This window comes from Ammodytes marinus (genome assembly GCF_949987685.1).
Source record: "Ammodytes marinus genome assembly, chromosome: 20".
NCBI classification, from domain to species: domain Eukaryota; kingdom Metazoa; phylum Chordata; class Actinopteri; order Uranoscopiformes; family Ammodytidae; genus Ammodytes; species Ammodytes marinus.
The window spans coordinates 8,991,499-9,010,991 of NC_137224.1; the positions used below are offsets into that span (position 1 = coordinate 8,991,499).

Consider the following 19,493-nt stretch of genomic DNA (forward strand, 5'->3'; position numbering starts at 1 on the left):
TTACAGGCTCTATAATAGTTTGTTTACCTGCTGCTGCCCGTACCTGTACGAGCCGGAATACACCGATGAAGAATTGAGAGGGATGCTCAAAGGGCAGAAAGAGAAAGAGCGTCTGTAGGGACAGCCCCCGCTGGAGCTGCAGCAGAGAACCGGGACAGAATGACGGTAGACTGGTGGCAGTGCAGTTTCAGTTTCTGTCCCACGCTGCTCTGTTTACTTTCTGCTGTAGTGATTCGGTTACACAGCAAAGTAAAAGTCCGCTGCTGCTAAGAAAGTAGTCCCTCAAAATGCGATAATTCATGCGATGCGAGGTTGGTTTTATTTCTAAAATTATTCTATCAACACAGACATTTACATCGATAGTCTGGCGTTATAATTGATTGGCCTCGGGTGTACTGTGGAGTGGGTAAGACTGTTTTAGTAGCAGGCTAGGTATCCCCCCGATGCCATGCGCTAGCTTAGCACGAGCACACTCTGCAACTAGAAGGACTGAATTAAATGTGTTGAAAACTGTCTCCACTGATAAAGAACACCAATGCTAACTTGGGAATAAGGCCCTATGTCTAAAATCCTGAACTACCCCTTTAAGGCAATGGAAAAAATTACTTTTTGTCTAAGATCCAGAGGAGCGATTTTCCCAAGTAAATGGAAGAAATGGACTACCTTTATTGAAGAATTAGATGACGCTGCATTATCAGGATAAGCTTTGGACAATCAAAGAAAATGTGTATGAAACAGTTATACTGGTGCGACCCCTCGCTATTGTTTATGTTATTGTACTTGTATTGTGTGTATGTCCTTTAAACATGTGAAAAGACTTTAAAAAAAAATAAATAAAAAAAAGACACAATCTGGCAGTTGTTACTTTAAAACAGTAGTGTTGGATCTTTATATTTCAGGTAAGCTGCTAATGATACAAACGTGTTTAGTCACATGTGAGTGCGCACAGAAATCCACAATCAGACTCAGTATTTACAGAGGATAGCTTCAAGTGTAAGAAAATACAGTGATAAATATAAAGCCTGTCAATTCATGTACATTGTTCCCATTAAAAAATGGATTGTCGAATACATTCTGTAATTTATCTTCATTACATGGGTCGTTAACATACAATCGTAACATTGAATGTAAGCATCAGATATTTCCTATTCAGCATTTTAAATGTTTTTCTATTAAGAAGCAATTCATCAAATCTAAAACTTCAGGATTGGGGATATCACGGCCATTTTGAACTAAAATGGTTTGTGCCAAAAAAGTCACAGATCAAGTACAGAAAAAGCAGTGACTTAACTTCTATTCAGATCACCATAAAGGTTTTATTTGGCTAGATGTACAAGGTGTTAATGGTGCAACAAAATAAAATCTCTTAGTTTGCTTTTGGTTTTTAGTTAGTAATTGACTGCTACACCAAAATGAAAAGTTAAACCAGCTGAGCCTCTAAGGTATAGCCTACATGTTTGTAGCGTCTTCTGAGTAAAACCAACTGAAATTGCACATAGAAATCGTTCACACCAAACTACATTTGTCAGTGCATATTGTGTCAATATTGTAAGTCCGTGTTAACTGCCAACAGAGAACGTCACACCTCTGAGCTGTCACAGTGGGTGCTGTGAAACTAATATCACAGTATATTGCATCGGTAATCCCGACGTGTCTTCGCCTGCTTCTATTCACACCCTCATCATTGATCACATTCTGGACCGAACCAGCCTCACGCTGTTCCTCTATTAGGAGAGGAGCATCTTTGCTGCATAGAGCAATATCCCACCTAGACCAGTAGTGGCTGCAATAGCAATGACCCTCACTAAAATGAAGTCCATGGAGTCCTCCAGCTTCGTGTGCAAGCGCAGGACCTGTCGGTGGGCGTCCTCTCGGCTGCCCGAGTTCTCGATAACGTGGTTGGCCAAGCCGCGCTTCTCGTTGAGCGGCATCTGTGCGGCCACGCGCTGCTCTGCCTGCTCCTGGGTCAGGCCGTCCCTCTGCATCAGACGGGAAAGCTGAGTGGCAGGGTCGCTGGAAAACCAACCGACAATGGAGGTTATTTATGGTGCAAACAGTGCGCCTCGTTAAAAATAAACAACAATAAAAACCCAGGGCCGAGGAGCCATGCTAACGAGGCACAGAGAGAGCTGGGTGAGAGGTGACACAATACTCGTACAACTGGGCTTAATGACCATTCTCTGTCAGAAAATCTAACCTGCAAATATTTAATAGCTTTTTAAAACGTGAATCCTCCAAACAAAACAGTCTAAAAATAAAAAGGTTAAGTGATTGTCAAAGTTGAGGAAAGTCAGGAGGGGCTCTTACCAGTAAACCACGACAGTGTGGTTAAGAAACTGAGTGAGACGTCTGGTTTCAAAGAGAAGGGGCACATCCAACACCACATAGCGATACCCTGGGGATACGGAGGAGGAGTAAAAGTATTGTAAAAACAGAATTGATCAGTGTCAACATATTTAAACTCCAACATAGTGAAAATACAGGTAAAACAATTAAGTGAATCACTTTTTTACCAACAATGAACAAGAAGTGTATGAGCAGTTTATTCTGAGGCACTTGAGATATCTTGAGTTGCTTAAGAATAATAATGTAGCTCATAATAATGAGTCTGGGCTTACTACTTTTATCTCCTTCTCCCTGAAATAGTTTTGAGAATATTCCAGAATATCTCACTATTGGGTTCACAGAGAGTGTTGTGAGATACAGCCTTAAACCTTAAATCCCATAGCGCATTGCCAAACTCAATGCCACGCAGTACCTCTGAGAAAGTAGAACAGAATCTCTTTGAGCATTGCTTTATGGATCTCCGGATGGGTGATGGAGTTCAGCAGCCTCCTCTTCTCCTCATCGGCAAAGATGAGCTCACCCAGCTTCTGCCTGTCGATCTCCCCGTTCTCCAGCAGGATCTCGGGCCCAAAGTGGTAGACGATGCGGGAGTAGGCTGGAGTGTGCAGCTCCACCACTGTTCTCCGGAAAGGGCAGCAACATTTGGTATTTATATCATATCATCATATAATTAATTAAATTGACAAAAAAAATTATTGATTGTGGCAGATCAAGACGGTTTGTCTAAAATGACACGCCAGCATAAGGGAGGAAGAAAAGGAGAAAATATTCAAATGAATCTAGTCTCATCAACCATCCGAGCGTCATTAAATCGTTAGACTAATGCCTCAGAGTTTCTCCAACATGCAGCTGTACACTCTCTTAACCCAGTTTCTGTGACCTTTTATAATCTTCACAAAATAACTAAAGCATCCTCCACGCAGTAGGCAGAGCGCGCCGCCATGACTCACACACCCTCTCCAAGGGTTTTGCCTTAATGAACCTCCTACAGGCTGAGTCTCTTTTATTTGTATGTCTATTTCAGCTAAAACACTATTACACACAGAGCACAATTTGGTCAGTGATGTCGGTGAATCCCACTTCTCACATTGGAGTTTATTCAAGAGGTCGTCTCTGCTGGATGACAGTTGAGACTGAATTTGTGTTCATCTTGTAAATCTAGAAGCCTTGGAAAAGGGGGGTGGGGGGGACATTCACCTACCTTTCCTGGCAACAACATCTGCGTCGATAACGGGGCACCCAAGCTCCCGCAGCATTGAAGACACTGTGCTTTTCCCCGAGGAAATTCCTCCTGTCAGCCCAACCAGGAACATCTTAAGATAAACACACAGAAAGATGCATTCAAGTGACGTCAGTAAAATAATAAGACTGCTACCGTCTTATGGTGACTCATAGAAACTAAACAAAAATGATATTCATGGTCCTATATTTAAATAAAACAACAACTTGTAAATAGACTAAATCTGGACTGGTTTGGAAATTACAGCAACACACACACACAGACACGCACAAAAAAAACAATATAATATGAAACCAACTACAATTGAAAAAAAGAGCAGAAAATACGGGATGAGGGTTATTTTCTTTAAATTCCACTCGGAATCAATTTAATACCAATTTTACAAAAAACTATTTAAGAAAAAAAAATTGTATGAAAAATAGATACAAATATGAAAAATGTATATAGCCTATTACTACTGTATATCAGATCATTCATAATAGATAACAGGCCAGTACTAATGTTTCAACAATAACGTTCAGTCCCTAGAGGCATTTTTTTAAGGTTATTTATAAAACAGATGTTACCAATTATTTTCATTTTAGGAATACAAAAATGTATACTGTATATCCACATTCAATGGTATTTAGAAACGTAAGAGTATACAGGGAAGGATTACAATCCTAAACTGACGAATGGAGTTTGGACAGTAGTCACAATAGCTCCTATTCCTTGCAGCATTTGAAAGGCTGACATAAGGTTTAACAACACGCCCCCTGCTGTGGAGGTGCAGAGCTACACTCAAAGTTTGTGTACCACTTGGATAGGCAGCCAACTTTCTGTCAGACTTGTCAGGAAAGTCAGATTCTGAAGTAAACCCTGACTGAACGGAGATAATAAATAAGTACAACGTTTAACAGCTTCTTCGCGGTGAAATCACCTCAAACACTAAGAAATAGGAAATAGAAACTGACAACCCGAGTTTTTTTTGTACCGTTATCAACTTGAAGACCCATGTGATGAATATTTTGATTTTACCTCGCAGACGTTTGATGCTCCTCAAATCAAGTGAACGTGCGGTCAAATCCGTGCAGAGCCACAGCGGATTGCTAACAAACTAACGCTCGCGCAAGTGTCCGCGTTTAGGTACGCGCGGACACAGATACACAGTCACACGAGGCGGTGGTGGACATTTCCACAGTCGCAAGAAAAGGCTTGACACGGTTGGATTTGCTTGATATTACTGTCTTACACTCGGACTTGTTCCCATAGGCCAATAGGCTGCTACCGACCTAGCTTCCTAGCCTGACATGCGCCACCTCGAAATTCTTCCCCGGCATTTTCTGTCAGCATTACATTTAGTTCCGCCTACATAACTTTCTGAGCTAAATTCAAGCTGAGGTAAACAAAACACAGCGACAGGCACTTTCTCAAAAACCGTGTTTAATTCAAAGCAAAACAAAAATACTTGCATGAATGAATGTGCAAACAAAATAAAATGTCAATACTCTGGCAAGTCCATTCTTCCGTGAGAAAATATTAGTCCTCTGCTTTTTGATCTGTATTCTGTTTTGACAACACCGTCTCTGAAGAAGCAGGAAGACCGGGGGAACTGTGGGAATGTTTGGACCTCTTTCCTCTGTGGACCAGGTCACCCCCATTCTCCCCTTCCTCTCTTTCCAGTCTGCCCCTTTTGACAAAATGGTCTATCCTAGACTCCAGGCTCTCGCAGCACGGACGCTCTAGCAGCGGCCGGTAGTTCTTCTGCCTGCTGCCTTCTATAAGCCAGCAATGGTTGGAGGACACTCCACCTGTGGATGGAAATAAGTGAAACCATTTATACCCATTTTGCCTTTTGATGTGAATAACAGGTTAGGGCATTAGATAAGGATGCAAGAAGCAGTTAACATAATTATATATGGTTCCATCAGGGTGGAAGAGGTTTACAATCACATTATCTTATGTGTTTTAATGCAAAAAATGTAAGTATAAAACCGAAGAGGCAGTATAATGGTGCTACACAAGAAAACCTTGGTGCAGCACTATCGTTTGCTCTATAAGGAGAGCCCTTTGTAAGGCATGCTAAAACTACATCTTTTCACCGATTATTAGTACTGTATAAGAGATAACTTCACAAAAACAACTTTAACAGGAAACACAGACCAGCTTTACGCAGAGTTTCCATGCATATTTTAAATAAGCAATGGATAAATGGCGTCAACACCTAACCAATGTACGTCGGAACGCAGGAGACGCATATGCATGGAAATAATAATTGAGAATTAAGATGTGTAATTTTTATTGTCAGGTGGTCAGTCCAGTCAGAGGAAGAAAAACTCTGTGCAAAAAGAAAAAAGAAAAAGCCAAATGTGCACACAGTTTTATTTGCACTACAGGTTCATGTTGAAACTTAACAGACTTCTTACCCGCGACCTCCAAACCCTGGATCATCCCATGGATGACGTGGGTCTTGACTGCACTCTGGGTCCAGTGCTGTTGCAGTGCAGACAGGACGTGGCTCACCTCTTCATTCTCCTGTTTCCAGCTCAAACCCTCAAAGTGGCAGTCGTACAGCACCAGTGGGAAGTCTACTGCCATGCTAGAGATGGGAAGAGGAAAGCTTAAAAAAGGTTCACACTGGAGTTTAACCTAAGAGTTTTTTGGAAAACTCTCTCTCTCTCTCTCTCTGTTGTGCTTGTGGTTGTAGTTTTGAAGTGAGACATACACCCCCACCCCCCTATTTTCTCTCCCTCTTTCTCTTCATTTCCTCTCCCCTGCTCACGCCCAATCTTGATTTGAATGACTCCTTACAAGAGCGGCTGATTTACCTGTATTGGGGCTTCCTGGGGTTACTCTCAACATCCAGGAGCTGATTAATTATCTCTGGGGCTTCCAGTTTCTGCCCAATCAGGAGAAGCAGTGCCATCATGCACCGTACCTGGAGCAAAACCACAACAGGAAAATCACTTTATTTATCATAGTAGTTACATTTTGGAAAGAGATTAGCACAAAAGAGTGACTCTAAATAACAAACATCTGACCTGTATTGCTGAAATTGAAACTTTGATTGATATAAAAACAGAAAATACTGTAACTGAGTTGGTGTATTTTGATACCTGGTGGTAAAGGAAGGCCAGTCCGTTGATCTCAAAGATGAAAAGGTCGTACTGGTCCGTGCCGGAGACTTCCGCAGGCTGCACGGGTCTGACCGACGCAGACAAGATGGTCCTCTGGAACTGCAGGACTCCGTTGCCCACGTCCATTTTGCAGAGGTTGCGAAAGTCATGAGTGCCCTCATACCTGTTGGGTTTCATAACAGCTCCTGGAGTCAGAACTGAGCCTTCAAGGGAGTGACATAGGTGTATAATAATCACGTTGCATTTGTTTTCCCTCACACACCTTTTTGCAGCTTCTGCCATCAACGCCACATCCAAGGATCCTCGGGGGAAGTAGTAGCGGTACGTGCGGGACTTACAGTCAAAGCGTGCGCTGAAGCCCACTGCCGCTGGCGACCAGTCCAATATTCTAATGTCCGGGGGCAGGACTCTGTTCAGCATCTTCGCATACGGAAGCTCCGAGGGAGTCGATTTACCCTTTGCACCAACGTCAACTTTTTCAGGGAGCGTGACGCCTAATCCTTCACAAAACTGTGTTGACCGCAAATCGATGGTTATGACCTGTGAAGGAGAGACACTAGTAGATGACCACAATTATAGGGAAGGTGTGTGTGTCTGTGTGTCTGTGTGCGTGTGTGTGTGTGTGTGTGTGGAGGGGGGTGGGTGGAAGCTGGCGGAAACTCACTTGGGAAAAGGCGCTGACTCCTTTATCGGTTCGACCACACCGGTGGTAGTTGGAGCTCTGTCGATCCTGGATCAGCCTCGTCTTTAGCAGAGCTTCAAAGAGCCTGGCCTCCACCGTGTTGTCTGTGTTCTCCTGGACTGCAAAGCCCTGGTAGGCCCAGCCCAGGTAGGCCAACCGCAGGGCCACATGACGCCGAGGGTGGGCGGAGAAGTCAAACGGGCGCTCTTTTACTGCTTTCTTGCCCTTTTTGCTGCTACTGCCGGTGTTCCCATCAGCGCTGAGGTCTGAGTTTTCTTTGGGAGACGCATTGGACATCGGCTCCATGACGTCTCCGACTTCACTCCTCATCTTCAGCAGAGACTTGAGCTCCACCAGCTCTGCCTCCAGCTCCTTTACCCTTGTGGTTAAGGCCTTCGACATGCTGCCTTTATACAGTACAATATTATACAAATGGTATACAACAATAAGTGGATATTTATACACAAGAACTAATGTATCTGTTAGCATACACACAAACATGCAATTAGTTAGAATTTTTATTTTATTTTATTTAAACTTGTTCTTTTTCTTAATTCAAAATTGTCTATTACATTATTCAGACAAGCTGGAGGCTGTACCGCGTGAACATCGGTCCATGGTGAACATATACAGTTTGTTGACTAGCTAAACGCTTCACACACAGTCTTAGCTCATGTGTTATGTCACATATCAGAGCGAAATTAGGGCTGGTGGTGAGAGTAAATATAATGTTATAAAAATTGTGTCTTTACCTCTGATATTTGTTCTCAATGTTGTTAAAACACTTCTTTTTTTTCAGTCCGTTTTCTGGGTGTCTGGCGCACACGTTACTTTTCGGGTTTGCTACAAGAGGGACGATGTTTGAGAGCGGACGCATTTCCTGTATAGGGCTTTCTGGGAAATGTAGTACGCCTATAGTAGGCTAGTTCAATTACCTAGATCCGTGAATAGGCATGTTTATGGTTAAATACCTACACCGCACAGTTTGTAAAAAAGAAAATAAAGTTAAATGCTAAATATAAGTTACTACAGAGCACATTTTCTCTTATTTTTAGTTAGTAAAAAGCCTACTTTATTCCTGAGACCTGACAAGAAAAGCAAAGACTTTTGGTTGCATCTTATTTTTGGGCACCATACAGCAGTATGAAGAGCAAGAGGCATCATGTCGAGTAAGTTTAACTCACCGCTGTTTGATATTTTGTCTTTGTATCTATTTTGACATCCTTGTGTATACTAATACTCATGTGTTTGTTAAACCTGAATGCCCCGTGTTCAATTCACATTATGTTTCTCAGCTGTTAGGCTAAGTATTGAGCTCTTCAGACCAGATTCACCTGACGACTTGCAGCTCTTGGCTTTCGACTGAAGGTTAGAGACAAGAATAAAGAAACCCAGTCTGACTCTGAACCAAACTCCAGCTCAGTTCAAATGTCAACAGGAAAGTATATGTCCTACAGTGGTTACCTTTCCTAGTTAAATAGAAATCTTTAAAATAGCTGTGTGCTAAGCAGAGGAGGCGTCTAGAGGCCTACATGTGATGCAGTATTTAATAAGGTCCTTCCTGCTAACTCAAATTATTTTCAAACGTTTTAAGGTCACTTGCAAAAATCAGGAATTGATTTATCAGGAACATTTAACCGAACAAGCACGACACAGAATTTATCCCACATTTATTGAAAATATTCATAGCATGTATGATATTTAAACTTATAAATAGTCACATTTGGCAAAAATAAAAGTAGCTACAAGATGCCTATCAATTGTTAATAATATGAAGTACATATTCAATATGTATGTCCCATTTGAGGAATCACAGACAGTTAGGAATCATTAAAGCACAATGTTGAAAGAATAGACTGGAAAACCAATTAAAATAGGAGCAAATTTGAGCAGGAAAAATTTGTGACGTGGGCTGAGTTGGCTGAGTTCGGACGAGACGATGCATCATCAGTCGATGTTTTCATAGTTTTTCTGCTTTATGTTCCGACACAAGCACACCCCGACAAACACCCCGAAAACCTGCGACAGATTTTTAAAAAAAAAGGTTATAAGTTACTGGCAGCAAATTAACTTAAAGCCGGGTCGGACAGGTGCTTTTCTCTTTTTGGTAAATTCAAATTAAGTCTGGATTTCACTACCCGGGGCAGCATGAGATAGGCTTTATTATCATTCATGCCATCCTCTGCTTCCTTTTCAAATGTCTGCATTAGCATTGCTTACAAGAACATTTTCCCAAGCACGTTGTCGAAAATTGCATTTAAATAATTGATTTAAATAAATTACAGAGTGAACCATTTTTGACATTTCAGTTTTATCAGACTGTTCAGAGGAGAACATTTTGCCTAATTGCCATGCAGGTGATGAAAAATTGCCTTTTGGGCAAACTCTGGCTCATTTACTTCTGTGGTAAAATAAATTAAGCAACGGGGTGACAGACACCAAAATGTCTTGGATTAGCATTATTTGACATTTTACTGAATTTTGTAGAAAATCGACTACCGACAGTTTACCTCAGTGAGTCCAAGGGCAATGCAGACGGCCCCGACCCACACCAGGTTTTTCAGCAGAAAGAGCTTGATGGCCGTGATACAGCCCTGAGGAGGAAGACACTCATAAAATACATTTGTTCACACAGGAAATTACATAAAATGGCTGTAGACTTTTTTTGTTTTCCAAAACACCTTTTTCTTTGTGTTCTCCTTGTCCTGTCCACAATCTTTGCTCTTCAACACGCAGCAAGAATCTGGCACTGCATCATGGTTTTCCCAGCCCACACTACTGGCCCAGTCAGTGTAGCTGTCTGCACCACAGCAGTCCAGCTGCAACATGGTTCAATTCAGTTTATTTAAGAAGGGTACAGTGCAAATTAATAATACACATGATTATACATGGGTTAAAATGTTCAGAATACGCCGAAAGTCTACTATTCATCTACAGTCACATTTTTTATTATGAACAAAACAAATATTGTTCATAATAGATTGTGATTGCGCCTAACAACTGACACTCTTTAGTGTTTGTGGATCTATGTAATTTCAGTGCACTGTTCAACCCAAAGACAGGTTGACACATGCCCAAATGTGTAGGCCTACATTGCAATTTGCAAAAAAAAATTGTAACTCATTCCTCCTGTTCAACTGGCTATGACCCTTTGAAAGATACCCACTTGGTTGGTCTAATTCAGACTTCTGACTGCCTCAGTTAGATTAACTTTTGAAAAGCACAAAATCATGGCTGCATGTCACCTTTTCCTGAATCCTGTGGATGGCGTGTCTGTTCTGCAGGCTGTATTCATTGATCACCCCATGTGCCATGGTGTTGATGGCACTGTTCGCCTGTAGGAGTGAAGCCTATACAGAGAGAGCAATACTCTGAGGACTGAGTAGCTTTATGTTAATGTTTTGAGCCCTGAATCTCAAGTCAAGGATTCAAATGTCTCACCTTGCTGCGGAATACGTAAAGGGCAGCTCCTGTGAATACCTCCAACATGATGATCACAATCAGGATACAGATGAACTAGTTCATAAAGAGATAGAAGTTGTAGAGGTCAGTCATAACGAATCACCTGTCACTTAAACACAAAAGATACAAGATATATCTTCTGACGATAGTGAGGGAAATTTCAACTTGTCAATTGCATATCTGTTAAAACATCTGGGGCCAGTTTCACAGACATGGATTAAGCCTAGTCCTGGACTAAACGGAATTTTGAATGGAGATTGTCTATTGAAGGTACAATTTAGTCCAGAACTAGGCTTAATCCATGTCTGCGAAACCGGCCCCTGGTGACCATTGTAACGTATCCTCTTTAATTCCACCACAAACATCCAGAACCAAAACAGTGATATCCAACATCCTCCCGAGATTTTCCCACGGGCACGTTCTTAAATAAAATCTATGACTCATAATGGAGCGTTATATGTCACTTACACCAGTCACCATTGAGGAATTGTTCATGAATGCCCCAAAGTGTCCCAAGAGGGAGACGAGGGTGACGATGACGCCCACTGCAATGAGCACTATGGCGATTTTAGACAGGCCACTGCCGGCTAAAGTGGCAATCTGCATGTAGGTGGTGTACTGCAGCGCTCCAATAATGATGAGGGCCACTCCAGATGCCTGAAACACAAGTGGAACAACTGGACATTTAATGCTTCGGTGCTTTATTTACAAACCTTAAACCCAATTTACACAGTTCGGCTGGTGGTTTAATGCCACTCTATTTCAAAGTAAATGTTAAGCTTTGGGTCCATAATTCAATTTCCCTTATTTTTATTTTTATTCCGCTATAATCATGACATTTCCGTGCACATAAATATGGCATAAAATGTTGAAAAACCTTTGTAATTTGTCAATATTGCTATATAAACCAACCATTTTTCTTAAAGATGCTCCAAGGAACTTTCAGTTTGTGTACATTCTTGCACCCCCTTTGGAAAAAAAGCAGTAGTGTTTTTACACCGACAGCTGTTGTTCCTGGGTGAGCGTACCCATGACAAAGGCATAGCAATAGCATTATTTGCACTGATGGTCTCGTTTGCTGTTAAGTGTAATTTATGATCATCAGAGGAAAAATGAGACTGTTTCAGAAATATTAAAAAGTTCCTCATACCTGGGATATATATATATATATATAGGGGAGAGTGGCCTAAGTTGTGCCGGTGGGGAGGTTGTGCCACCCCTTGTTTCTAGAAAACCGTGGAAGAAATTGAAAATGTGACCACATATTTAAGAAGAGCCATCCATTTGATTCATCCTGTTAAGAAGAGAGACACCAGGAATAAGATTAAAGCACATTTAAGCTAAAAAAAACAATTATAGACAAGTTTGAAAACATTTGACACATGTTTTAGTGCTTTAGTATGCTACACTTTGAGTCTATACCAGGGGTGTCCAAACTACGGCCCGCGGGCCAACTGCAGCCCGCGGCCCGCTTTTTATTGGCCCGCGGCCAATTTAAAAAATATAATGCAATATGGCCCTTTAAAAAAAAAAAAAAAAAAAATTTTTTTTTTTTTTTTTTTTTTGCATTTCTTTGTTAACCCACTAGTGCAGGGGTGTCAAAACTGATTGATTGGCCCTTGGCACATTTTTAAAATATAATGTAATATGGCCTTTTTAATTTTTAAATAATCTAAATGCACTCATTATATTACAGAGAAATATGTCCCATAAAAGAAAAAGAGCATCAAGGCCATCCCAGAGGACCCTGCATAATATTTTAATTTAAATTAATCATCTGACACAGTGTTTACATTTTTTTTCATACAAAATTCTTCAGCTTTAGCCTCTTAATTTCCCTCCCAAAGTGCACCAGATTCATGCATTTCACTTTAAAAACTTTAAAAAATCTCCCGGGGGGGCATACCCCCGGACCCCCCTTGGAGGGGCGGGATCTCAGCTGGCTACTATTTTCACCAAGCTGGACATTAGACGTAAAAGCAGAAAACACTGGGTGTATCAATGGCATTTAACAAGAGGGGGGATGTATCTTTTTAATGTGCAAGTAAAGTGATACACTCTGGTCTTGCCGTGAAGAAGGATTACAATTTACGAAGACACTATGAAACTAAACATCAGAGCAGCTACATGTCCTGATAAATGTGTTATTTTTGCAAAGTGGCCCGGCCCTTCGTAGATTTTTCTGTATGTGGCCCTCAGTGAAAAAAGTTTGGACACCCCTGGTCTATACAGTTAGCATGATGTCAGCCCTAAACTGCTGCATTATGCCTATTATCCAAAATTCTGGGGTTGGGGTGATTTGTGCCAAAGGACCTAGGTGAGTTATAAGTAAGTAAGTAAAATATATTTATAAAAGCACATTTATAACAGTTTGCACTGTCCAAAGTGCTGTACATAGTGCATTCAGTAGGTAAACAATGAAGGTAAAATAACAATAACTAAAATAAAAGACATAAAGCCCATACATCCACAAATATAAACAAAGATAGTAGTGCAGAGGTAAGATAGTTAATGGGGAGGAAAAACCAGGGTGTATAGATGGGTTTTGAGCCTTGATTTAAAGGCAGAAATGGAGGGGGAATCACATTTGTTAGGTGGCAGTCACAAGCACGGAGCAACTAGTGCGAAGTACATTTCTGAGAGTTGTGCCAGTGGCATGGCTGTATATGCTGGTCACCAAAAAGAAAGTGATTGTCTACAGTAGCTCAGAAGAGACTGACATCTCCATTCCACTTAATGACACCACTGATGAGAGTTCAGATGGCCAGAAAGATGATAATGGTGACTTTGTCATTGTGAGCTTTGCAGGCAAAACCACCTAGATCTGCTAGGCCTTGTTTAAGAAAATTGACCTTCAATCTTTGTAAAATATTTACTTTAATAAACCTTAAATAAGTAATGGTAAATGGACTTGACTTATATAGCGCTTTTCTAGCCGATTTTCTCAGCCCCAAAGCGCTTTACATATCTTACCACATTCACCCATTCATACACACACTCATACACCGATGGCAGTAGCTGCCATGCAAGGCGCTCTCTGAACCATCGGGAGCAATTTGGGGTTCAATGTCTTGCCCAGGGACACTTCGACATGTGGCGGGTAGTTGTCTACTACCCATACGACAAGTAATTGTCTTATGGATTTGTCTTGCATTACAGTTTATGAGAGATATATCAATGGCACAATTTACCCCATGGTATTCTCTCTTGTGGCACAACTTACACCAGGAATTGTTGTGCCACAAGACAACTTTTTTTCCGAAAGTTATATTTCTTAAACAGCTTATTCCAGATCCAAAGTTTTTATTGCCAGGGATGCACAACATCCTGAAATATATGTACATATTTGAGTTGGAGACATAACTGTCAAGGCCTCACTTTAAAATCACTTTGAGTAAAAAGTGGCACAACTTAGGCCACTCTCCCCTATATATATTTTTTTTTTTTACTCAAACCAGTTATCAGGACATTCACAGTTATTCATTTTCCCTTTGCACACGAAGGGTTCCCTTAGCATGCTGGGCTTCTGTGTACTCACCCAAGAACCCGTGCCGGCACATTCGGCCGTGAGTCGCACTGTTTATCTTCCATACTATTAATATTACTTTTGTTATCTATTTTATCCACTGAGACCCCTGAGATCATCTAACATGAATGAGTTTCATATGTTTGGAAGAACAAATGAATTAACTTTCACAAAATGCAACAAATGACTTCCATTCCCCGGTGTCCTCCTTTTTGCATTACCTTTGCATACATTAACATTAACAGACACATTAACAATTACTGTCCTGGTAGGCTTCCTGTAAATCTTCAAAGCACTTATTGGACAATAATTTGCGTGTGACGAATTCAGTGTGATTAATTCGACTTAAAATTCACTCAAAATTAGATATCAAAATAAAATAAATAAATAAATACAGTCAAGCAGTTTAGTTGAAATTGAGAAAATCATGAACATCATTTATTTCTACTGCTAAATAGTCCAAGGTTATTAAGCCCCTTTATTATTTTAACCATTGATTTTATCAATCATTACTTTTTCCCCAACACTTCCATCCAGTCATTGAGTTACTCACAGAACTTACCAAGAAGATTGTATTGAAGAAAATGAACCAGCATTTGAAGCTGCAAAACGACATTGTGATCACCTGATGCAGACGATCCAAGTTTAAGTGTCTGTAAAGGTCTTCAAATTACAATTTAAAGTAGAACAAAAAAAGCAGGAGAAACAAAAGCAATGATCCTTCCACAGTGAAAGTGTGAAGAGATACAGACTGAACACCGTGGATGAAGTCCCTAGTGAGTGTGTCACGTGACCTTATGGAAATAAACAGTTAGCCTGATAAAAAAAATGTAAATTCATAGTCTTCATCACCCCTGTTTGACTATTTGAATAGCAGCAACAATGTAGTGCAAAAGAATCATAAAATTTTACTATGTGGCAATTCGCCCAATGGATGAGCTCGTTTTGAAACGCACTATAATCTTTGACTTCTCATGAGCAATTCTGACACCTCTACATTTTACCGTACCACTCGACTGTTCAAACAGATAAGTTAATGCCAGAAAATCAGAACAAGAGCAAGAGTGAACACAAATCTTTAGTCGTTAAAGAATCACAGAAATGCAGCTCCTTTTTTTTGTCACATCTTAAAGAGGTTGGAGCACTTGGGGCCGTCTGGCCAGTGGAGTTTGCTTCGGGGCTGCTTCCATCCCTTTTGAAGACCAAACTCTTCCCCCTCCCCAAAACCATCTCCCCTAACATATGGAGCAGCTGCAGGAAAGCTGACCCGACTCCACTAGGCTGGAAAAAGGACAGAGGCCTCAGGCTGCGGCACAAAAATCTTCCTCGCAGTGTACACACACACACACACACACACACACACACACACTCCTCCGTCACTTTCTGTTTGTTCATGTCTTCTTTCTTTTATTGCCTCCATCTTCTCTGTATTTATTTTTTCTAAATTCTGCTTTCTTAGAGCTAGAGCCACCTGAGTGCACCAGGCTGTGGAGGATCATGCTGCTTATTCTAATTTCAGACATAACATTGGAGAAGTTCTGTTCTGTTTACTCTGTGCTTGTTAACACAGCACGTTCACAGCTGGCTCCCTAAATGTACATATTTTGAGGGAAAGACCAAGACAGAATGGACTCGGTTGTAGGAGTGAGTCATAAGGTGGATGTATCTTATTATTAGAAGGACATACAGGGAGTTGTCTGTCTGTGTGGTTTAGGCTTTCCTCTCTGAGCCTCTGTCCATGCCGCCTTATCTACTTGTCCTTATTTGCCTGCAGAGAAATTCAGGCCGAGGAGATAGAGAAGAATATCTTGGATTACTGAAGTCTGCGTCAGTGGCTTCAAATCCAACCACAGGAGGGCCCCATTTCACACTTTTGATACAAAAAAAAAAACCCGTTATCAACCGGCCGCTAACAAAACCGTCCCAAGAACGCTTCATCAACATCTGGTTTCAGCTTTGAAGAACTTCTCTGGAACCGGAAGTGTAACAATTACTCTAGTTGGAGCCAGTCCCAGCGACAGAACATTATCCTTCCCACTCAATGCTGTTTTCCTGTTTTGAATTTCTCAAGAGCTGGTAAAAGCCTTGAATGACTTCCGTCTGATAAGGATAATTGTCGAGGACGGAGGCGGGGTAGTGGGGCTGCACTATTTAACTCTAAGGAATATTAACATATAAGAACAAAAGTGACATTATTATATTATTATTATTATTATTGGGGAAAAGTCCATATAAAGTGAAACAAGTACCACATAATTTACTAAAGCTTATGGCCTATTCTGTGGTTTATTTTGACCTTATATGGTTCTAAAGAATGTGCCAAAGTCCACATTCTTCGAGGGTCATGTCATCTTCTATCTATTATCTTGGTACATTTCAATAGCGTCTTATTCATTACCCTACAAATCTAAATCACAGTTAGTACACATTCGGACATAATTTAATTAGGACCAAAATCATCATCAAAATCAAGTTGATTTTATTTGAACATAACAAACTACGATTAATCTGTTTTGGTCTTTGAGTTTGTTACACCACCAGCCATTTCTTAAACTTCATCAGCGTAAACTGATTTAACAGAGAAAAAAAATACAAAGATGTTCGTGCTTTGGAGCTTTTCTTTATATCGGAGAGCTTAGCAGTGAGTGGAAGGAGACTGTCTGACAGTAAACAGTTCAGCTTTCGTTGATGTTTGGTCCATTAATCACGCTGCATTTAGCTCTACAGGACATGTGTGTAGTTTGTAGTAAATATTGTGCCTCTCTCCCACCATATGGTCCTACTTACGCATTCCAGGCCATGCAACTCACATTCTTGCACCGGCAAGGACTGAGTGAAATGTGTCCATTTAAAGCCATAACATAGTAATTAGTTTCCTCAAGGGAGGCATTTTATAAAAAGAGGAAATCCTGCAACCATTGTTATTGATGTTGTAGCATAGGAAGCCTGATGCACTAGAATCAGTCTGAGGTTTTAAAGGGGACATATTATGAAAAACCAAACATTGCCGGTGTTTGGGCACACTGTTTAGGTTATTGGCGTCCCTACCAGCACACACAAGCTTCAAAAAGACAAATATGCCAGTTTCTTCTGGGACACTTATTTCGAAAAAGGGGGGATTTGAAGGTTTCTTCCAAAAAACACCGACTGGTGACGAAATCGGTCGGTTTTCATTATCATAAATACTCCCACGGGAAAGCTCACCAGAAACTCGGCAGTTGATTGGCAAATCAAGACGCCCCGTTGGTAACCACACACACCTGGCTGAGCCTCCACTCGCTCATGCAACAACAGAGGAGAAGCAAGCTGCAGTGTGAGCTCAACCTCAAGCTACCATCACACCCCAGCCTCGAAGCACACTAGGGCTGAATGGATTTACTTCATTTTTTGTTAGGCTATCTCCAGCAAAGGTTTGCAATCTGTTAGTGTGATCAAAGCCTTTTTACTGGAGTGTGGAGGAGACTGTGCCAGGAAGACTGAGAGACACCATCCGTCCGAAATCTGTCCGTTTGTTAGTTCAATGTCTGTAATGTGCTTTATTTTATCCCTCCTATAATAACCAACACCAACTGAAATGAGAGAATGCGGGGTTTAGTCGTTAGCATTAGCGCCCGCTAGCTTTACTGTTAGCTTTATGCTAACGGTTAGAGCTGTGAGTCTTTTGCAGACTGTTATTTGCCTCTTTTGTGAGCTCACGTTAGTCCTGCCGTGACAGCCCCTGAGTGAAAAACAGACGGTGAAACTGTAGGGTGTGTTGGGAACTGAAGAGTATTTTTTTAATAGCTTCATCCTGCTACCTGCTAGTTGTCTGATTGTATAGCTCAAGTACACACCGCAATAAGTCTGCGGACAGTGTGTAGTTAGGGTGACCAGATCCCAATTCACCAGATGTGGGACAAAGACTACGTTTGTGCGGGAGAATGCGGGACAAAGTGCCGTTTTTTTTAAGCAAAATAAACCTGTTGTACAAGCAGCAGTAGGCCTATTACATGATCTCCAGTGTAATGTACACATAGACAGGAATACTGTAAGTTGTCTCTGCTGGTGTTTGTTTCCTGTCCATTATATTTCAAAAAGCACACAGTATCACTCAGAACTTGTTGCTTATCGAGCCAGGGCTATACTGAATTTGTTGTAGCTTTGCCATAACAGATGTATGATGTAGGCCTATACATGTCAGCTAGGCTACATGATGTAACATTGAATGTGCCATGTTTTACAGGTGTCTGAGTGACCTGATGGAGCCGGACGGAGCCACCAAGACCGTCACACTATCCGTTCCTTCAGAGGAGGATGTGTTCACTGGGTGGGACAACAACAACTGGACAGTTACATAAAAGTTATGGCTTTGCTTCTGTTTGATATGTACACTTCATATTTTCATTCCACTGGCTATGAATAAACTGCTTTATTTTTAAGGATGTTTTTGGTCTTTTTAAAATGTAATGATACTGTTTTATCAGAGAAAATCTTCAGCGAGATGAAAATGTGAGTTTCAAGTAATCCTTTACTACAAGTAGCAAACAGTGACAGTGAGCAACACAATACATTTTTTAACGGTAAAACTTTATTATGAATGAGTGATCACAATACAAATGATACATTATCTACTAGATATTGAAATGTTGTCAGATAATTTGCAGCTCTGACAAACCTAAAGCATAATTATTTCAACCATACATTTTACAAAAGATAATGCCTTTCCAGTGAATCTTGACATGATTCAGGATACATTCTTTTCCATTATGGTTACTGTACATTTTTACATGTCAACTCAGTATCGGTTCACAACCAAAGCTTTTTCACTCCACTGGGCTGTAGATCATTCCACAGACCTGTAAAGACAAACGTAAAACAGGGTGTATATTACCAGTTTAGAGAGTTTATGCATAAATACTTAGCTCAAATTATGTTATTGACTGTGACATAATTAAACAGTATTTACCTGAGGATAATGTCAGGGAAATCAGAAATCTTGATGCCATTTTCACAGTTTTCAGCTCAGACTCCTGTCTGAACACGTTCAGTTGTACATCTTTTAGTTTAGAACTGGTTAGTGTGCCGATATTTGTGGTAGAAATGAAGCTAAACATGTTTACATTGGTCTCCATGCTGCATTGG

General features: G+C 40.8%; 3 protein-coding genes across 3 annotated transcripts; all 3 read right to left on the reverse strand.

Annotated features, from left to right (window-relative positions):
* Positions 1 to 796: 796 nt before the first annotated feature.
* dcakd (dephospho-CoA kinase domain containing) lies at positions 797 to 4,859 on the reverse strand. Its single transcript, XM_080048755.1, has 5 exons — positions 4,604 to 4,859; positions 3,548 to 3,659; positions 2,759 to 2,962; positions 2,308 to 2,395; positions 797 to 2,013 (listed from the first exon to the last, which is right to left on the reverse strand). The coding sequence occupies exons 2-5, from the start codon at positions 3,657 to 3,659 to the stop codon at positions 1,728 to 1,730; spliced, it is 690 nt and encodes a 229-aa protein (XP_079904881.1). The 5' UTR covers positions 4,604 to 4,859; the 3' UTR covers positions 797 to 1,727.
* A 220-nt stretch (positions 4,860 to 5,079) lies between these two features.
* Positions 5,080 to 8,221, reverse strand: pus3 (pseudouridylate synthase 3). The gene is made up of 7 exons (XM_080048528.1): positions 8,137 to 8,221; positions 7,367 to 7,791; positions 6,965 to 7,242; positions 6,682 to 6,865; positions 6,394 to 6,503; positions 5,992 to 6,164; positions 5,080 to 5,376 (listed from the first exon to the last, which is right to left on the reverse strand). Exons 2-7 carry the CDS (start codon positions 7,784 to 7,786, stop codon positions 5,105 to 5,107), a joined length of 1,437 nt encoding a protein of 478 aa, XP_079904654.1. The 5' UTR covers positions 7,787 to 7,791; positions 8,137 to 8,221; the 3' UTR covers positions 5,080 to 5,104.
* A 1,110-nt stretch (positions 8,222 to 9,331) lies between these two features.
* On the reverse strand, positions 9,332 to 14,988 carry LOC307267416 (CD63 antigen-like; the record flags this gene model as incomplete). The annotated part of the gene is made up of 7 exons (XM_080049736.1): positions 9,332 to 9,403; positions 9,895 to 9,978; positions 10,066 to 10,203; positions 10,630 to 10,719; positions 10,826 to 10,900; positions 11,315 to 11,503; positions 14,935 to 14,988. 7 exons carry the CDS (start codon positions 14,986 to 14,988, stop codon positions 9,332 to 9,334), a joined length of 702 nt encoding a protein of 233 aa, XP_079905862.1.
* Positions 14,989 to 19,493: the final 4,505 nt, after the last annotated feature.

Bases quoted from the DNA above. Each gene is read 5' to 3' on its own strand.
- pus3 (XM_080048528.1), bottom strand. From the start codon at position 7,786: ATGTCGAAGGCCTTAACCACAAGGGTAAAGGAGCTGGAGGCAGAGCTG. The intron at 6,504-6,681 runs GTATCAAAATAC...GTTTTGCTCCAG, and splicing joins TGGCCTTCCTTTACCACCAG to GTACGGTGCATGATGGCACT. The intron at 6,165-6,393 runs GTAAATCAGCCG...TCCCATCTCTAG, and splicing joins CCCAGGAAGCCCCAATACAG to CATGGCAGTAGACTTCCCAC.
- dcakd (XM_080048755.1), bottom strand. From the start codon at position 3,659: ATGTTCCTGGTTGGGCTGACAGGAGGAATTTCCTCGGGGAAAAGCACA. The intron at 2,963-3,547 runs GTAGGTGAATGT...TCCGGAGAACAG, and splicing joins AGATGTTGTTGCCAGGAAAG to TGGTGGAGCTGCACACTCCA. The intron at 2,014-2,307 runs GTAAGAGCCCCT...TTGGTTTTCCAG, and splicing joins CACACTGTCGTGGTTTACTG to CGACCCTGCCACTCAGCTTT.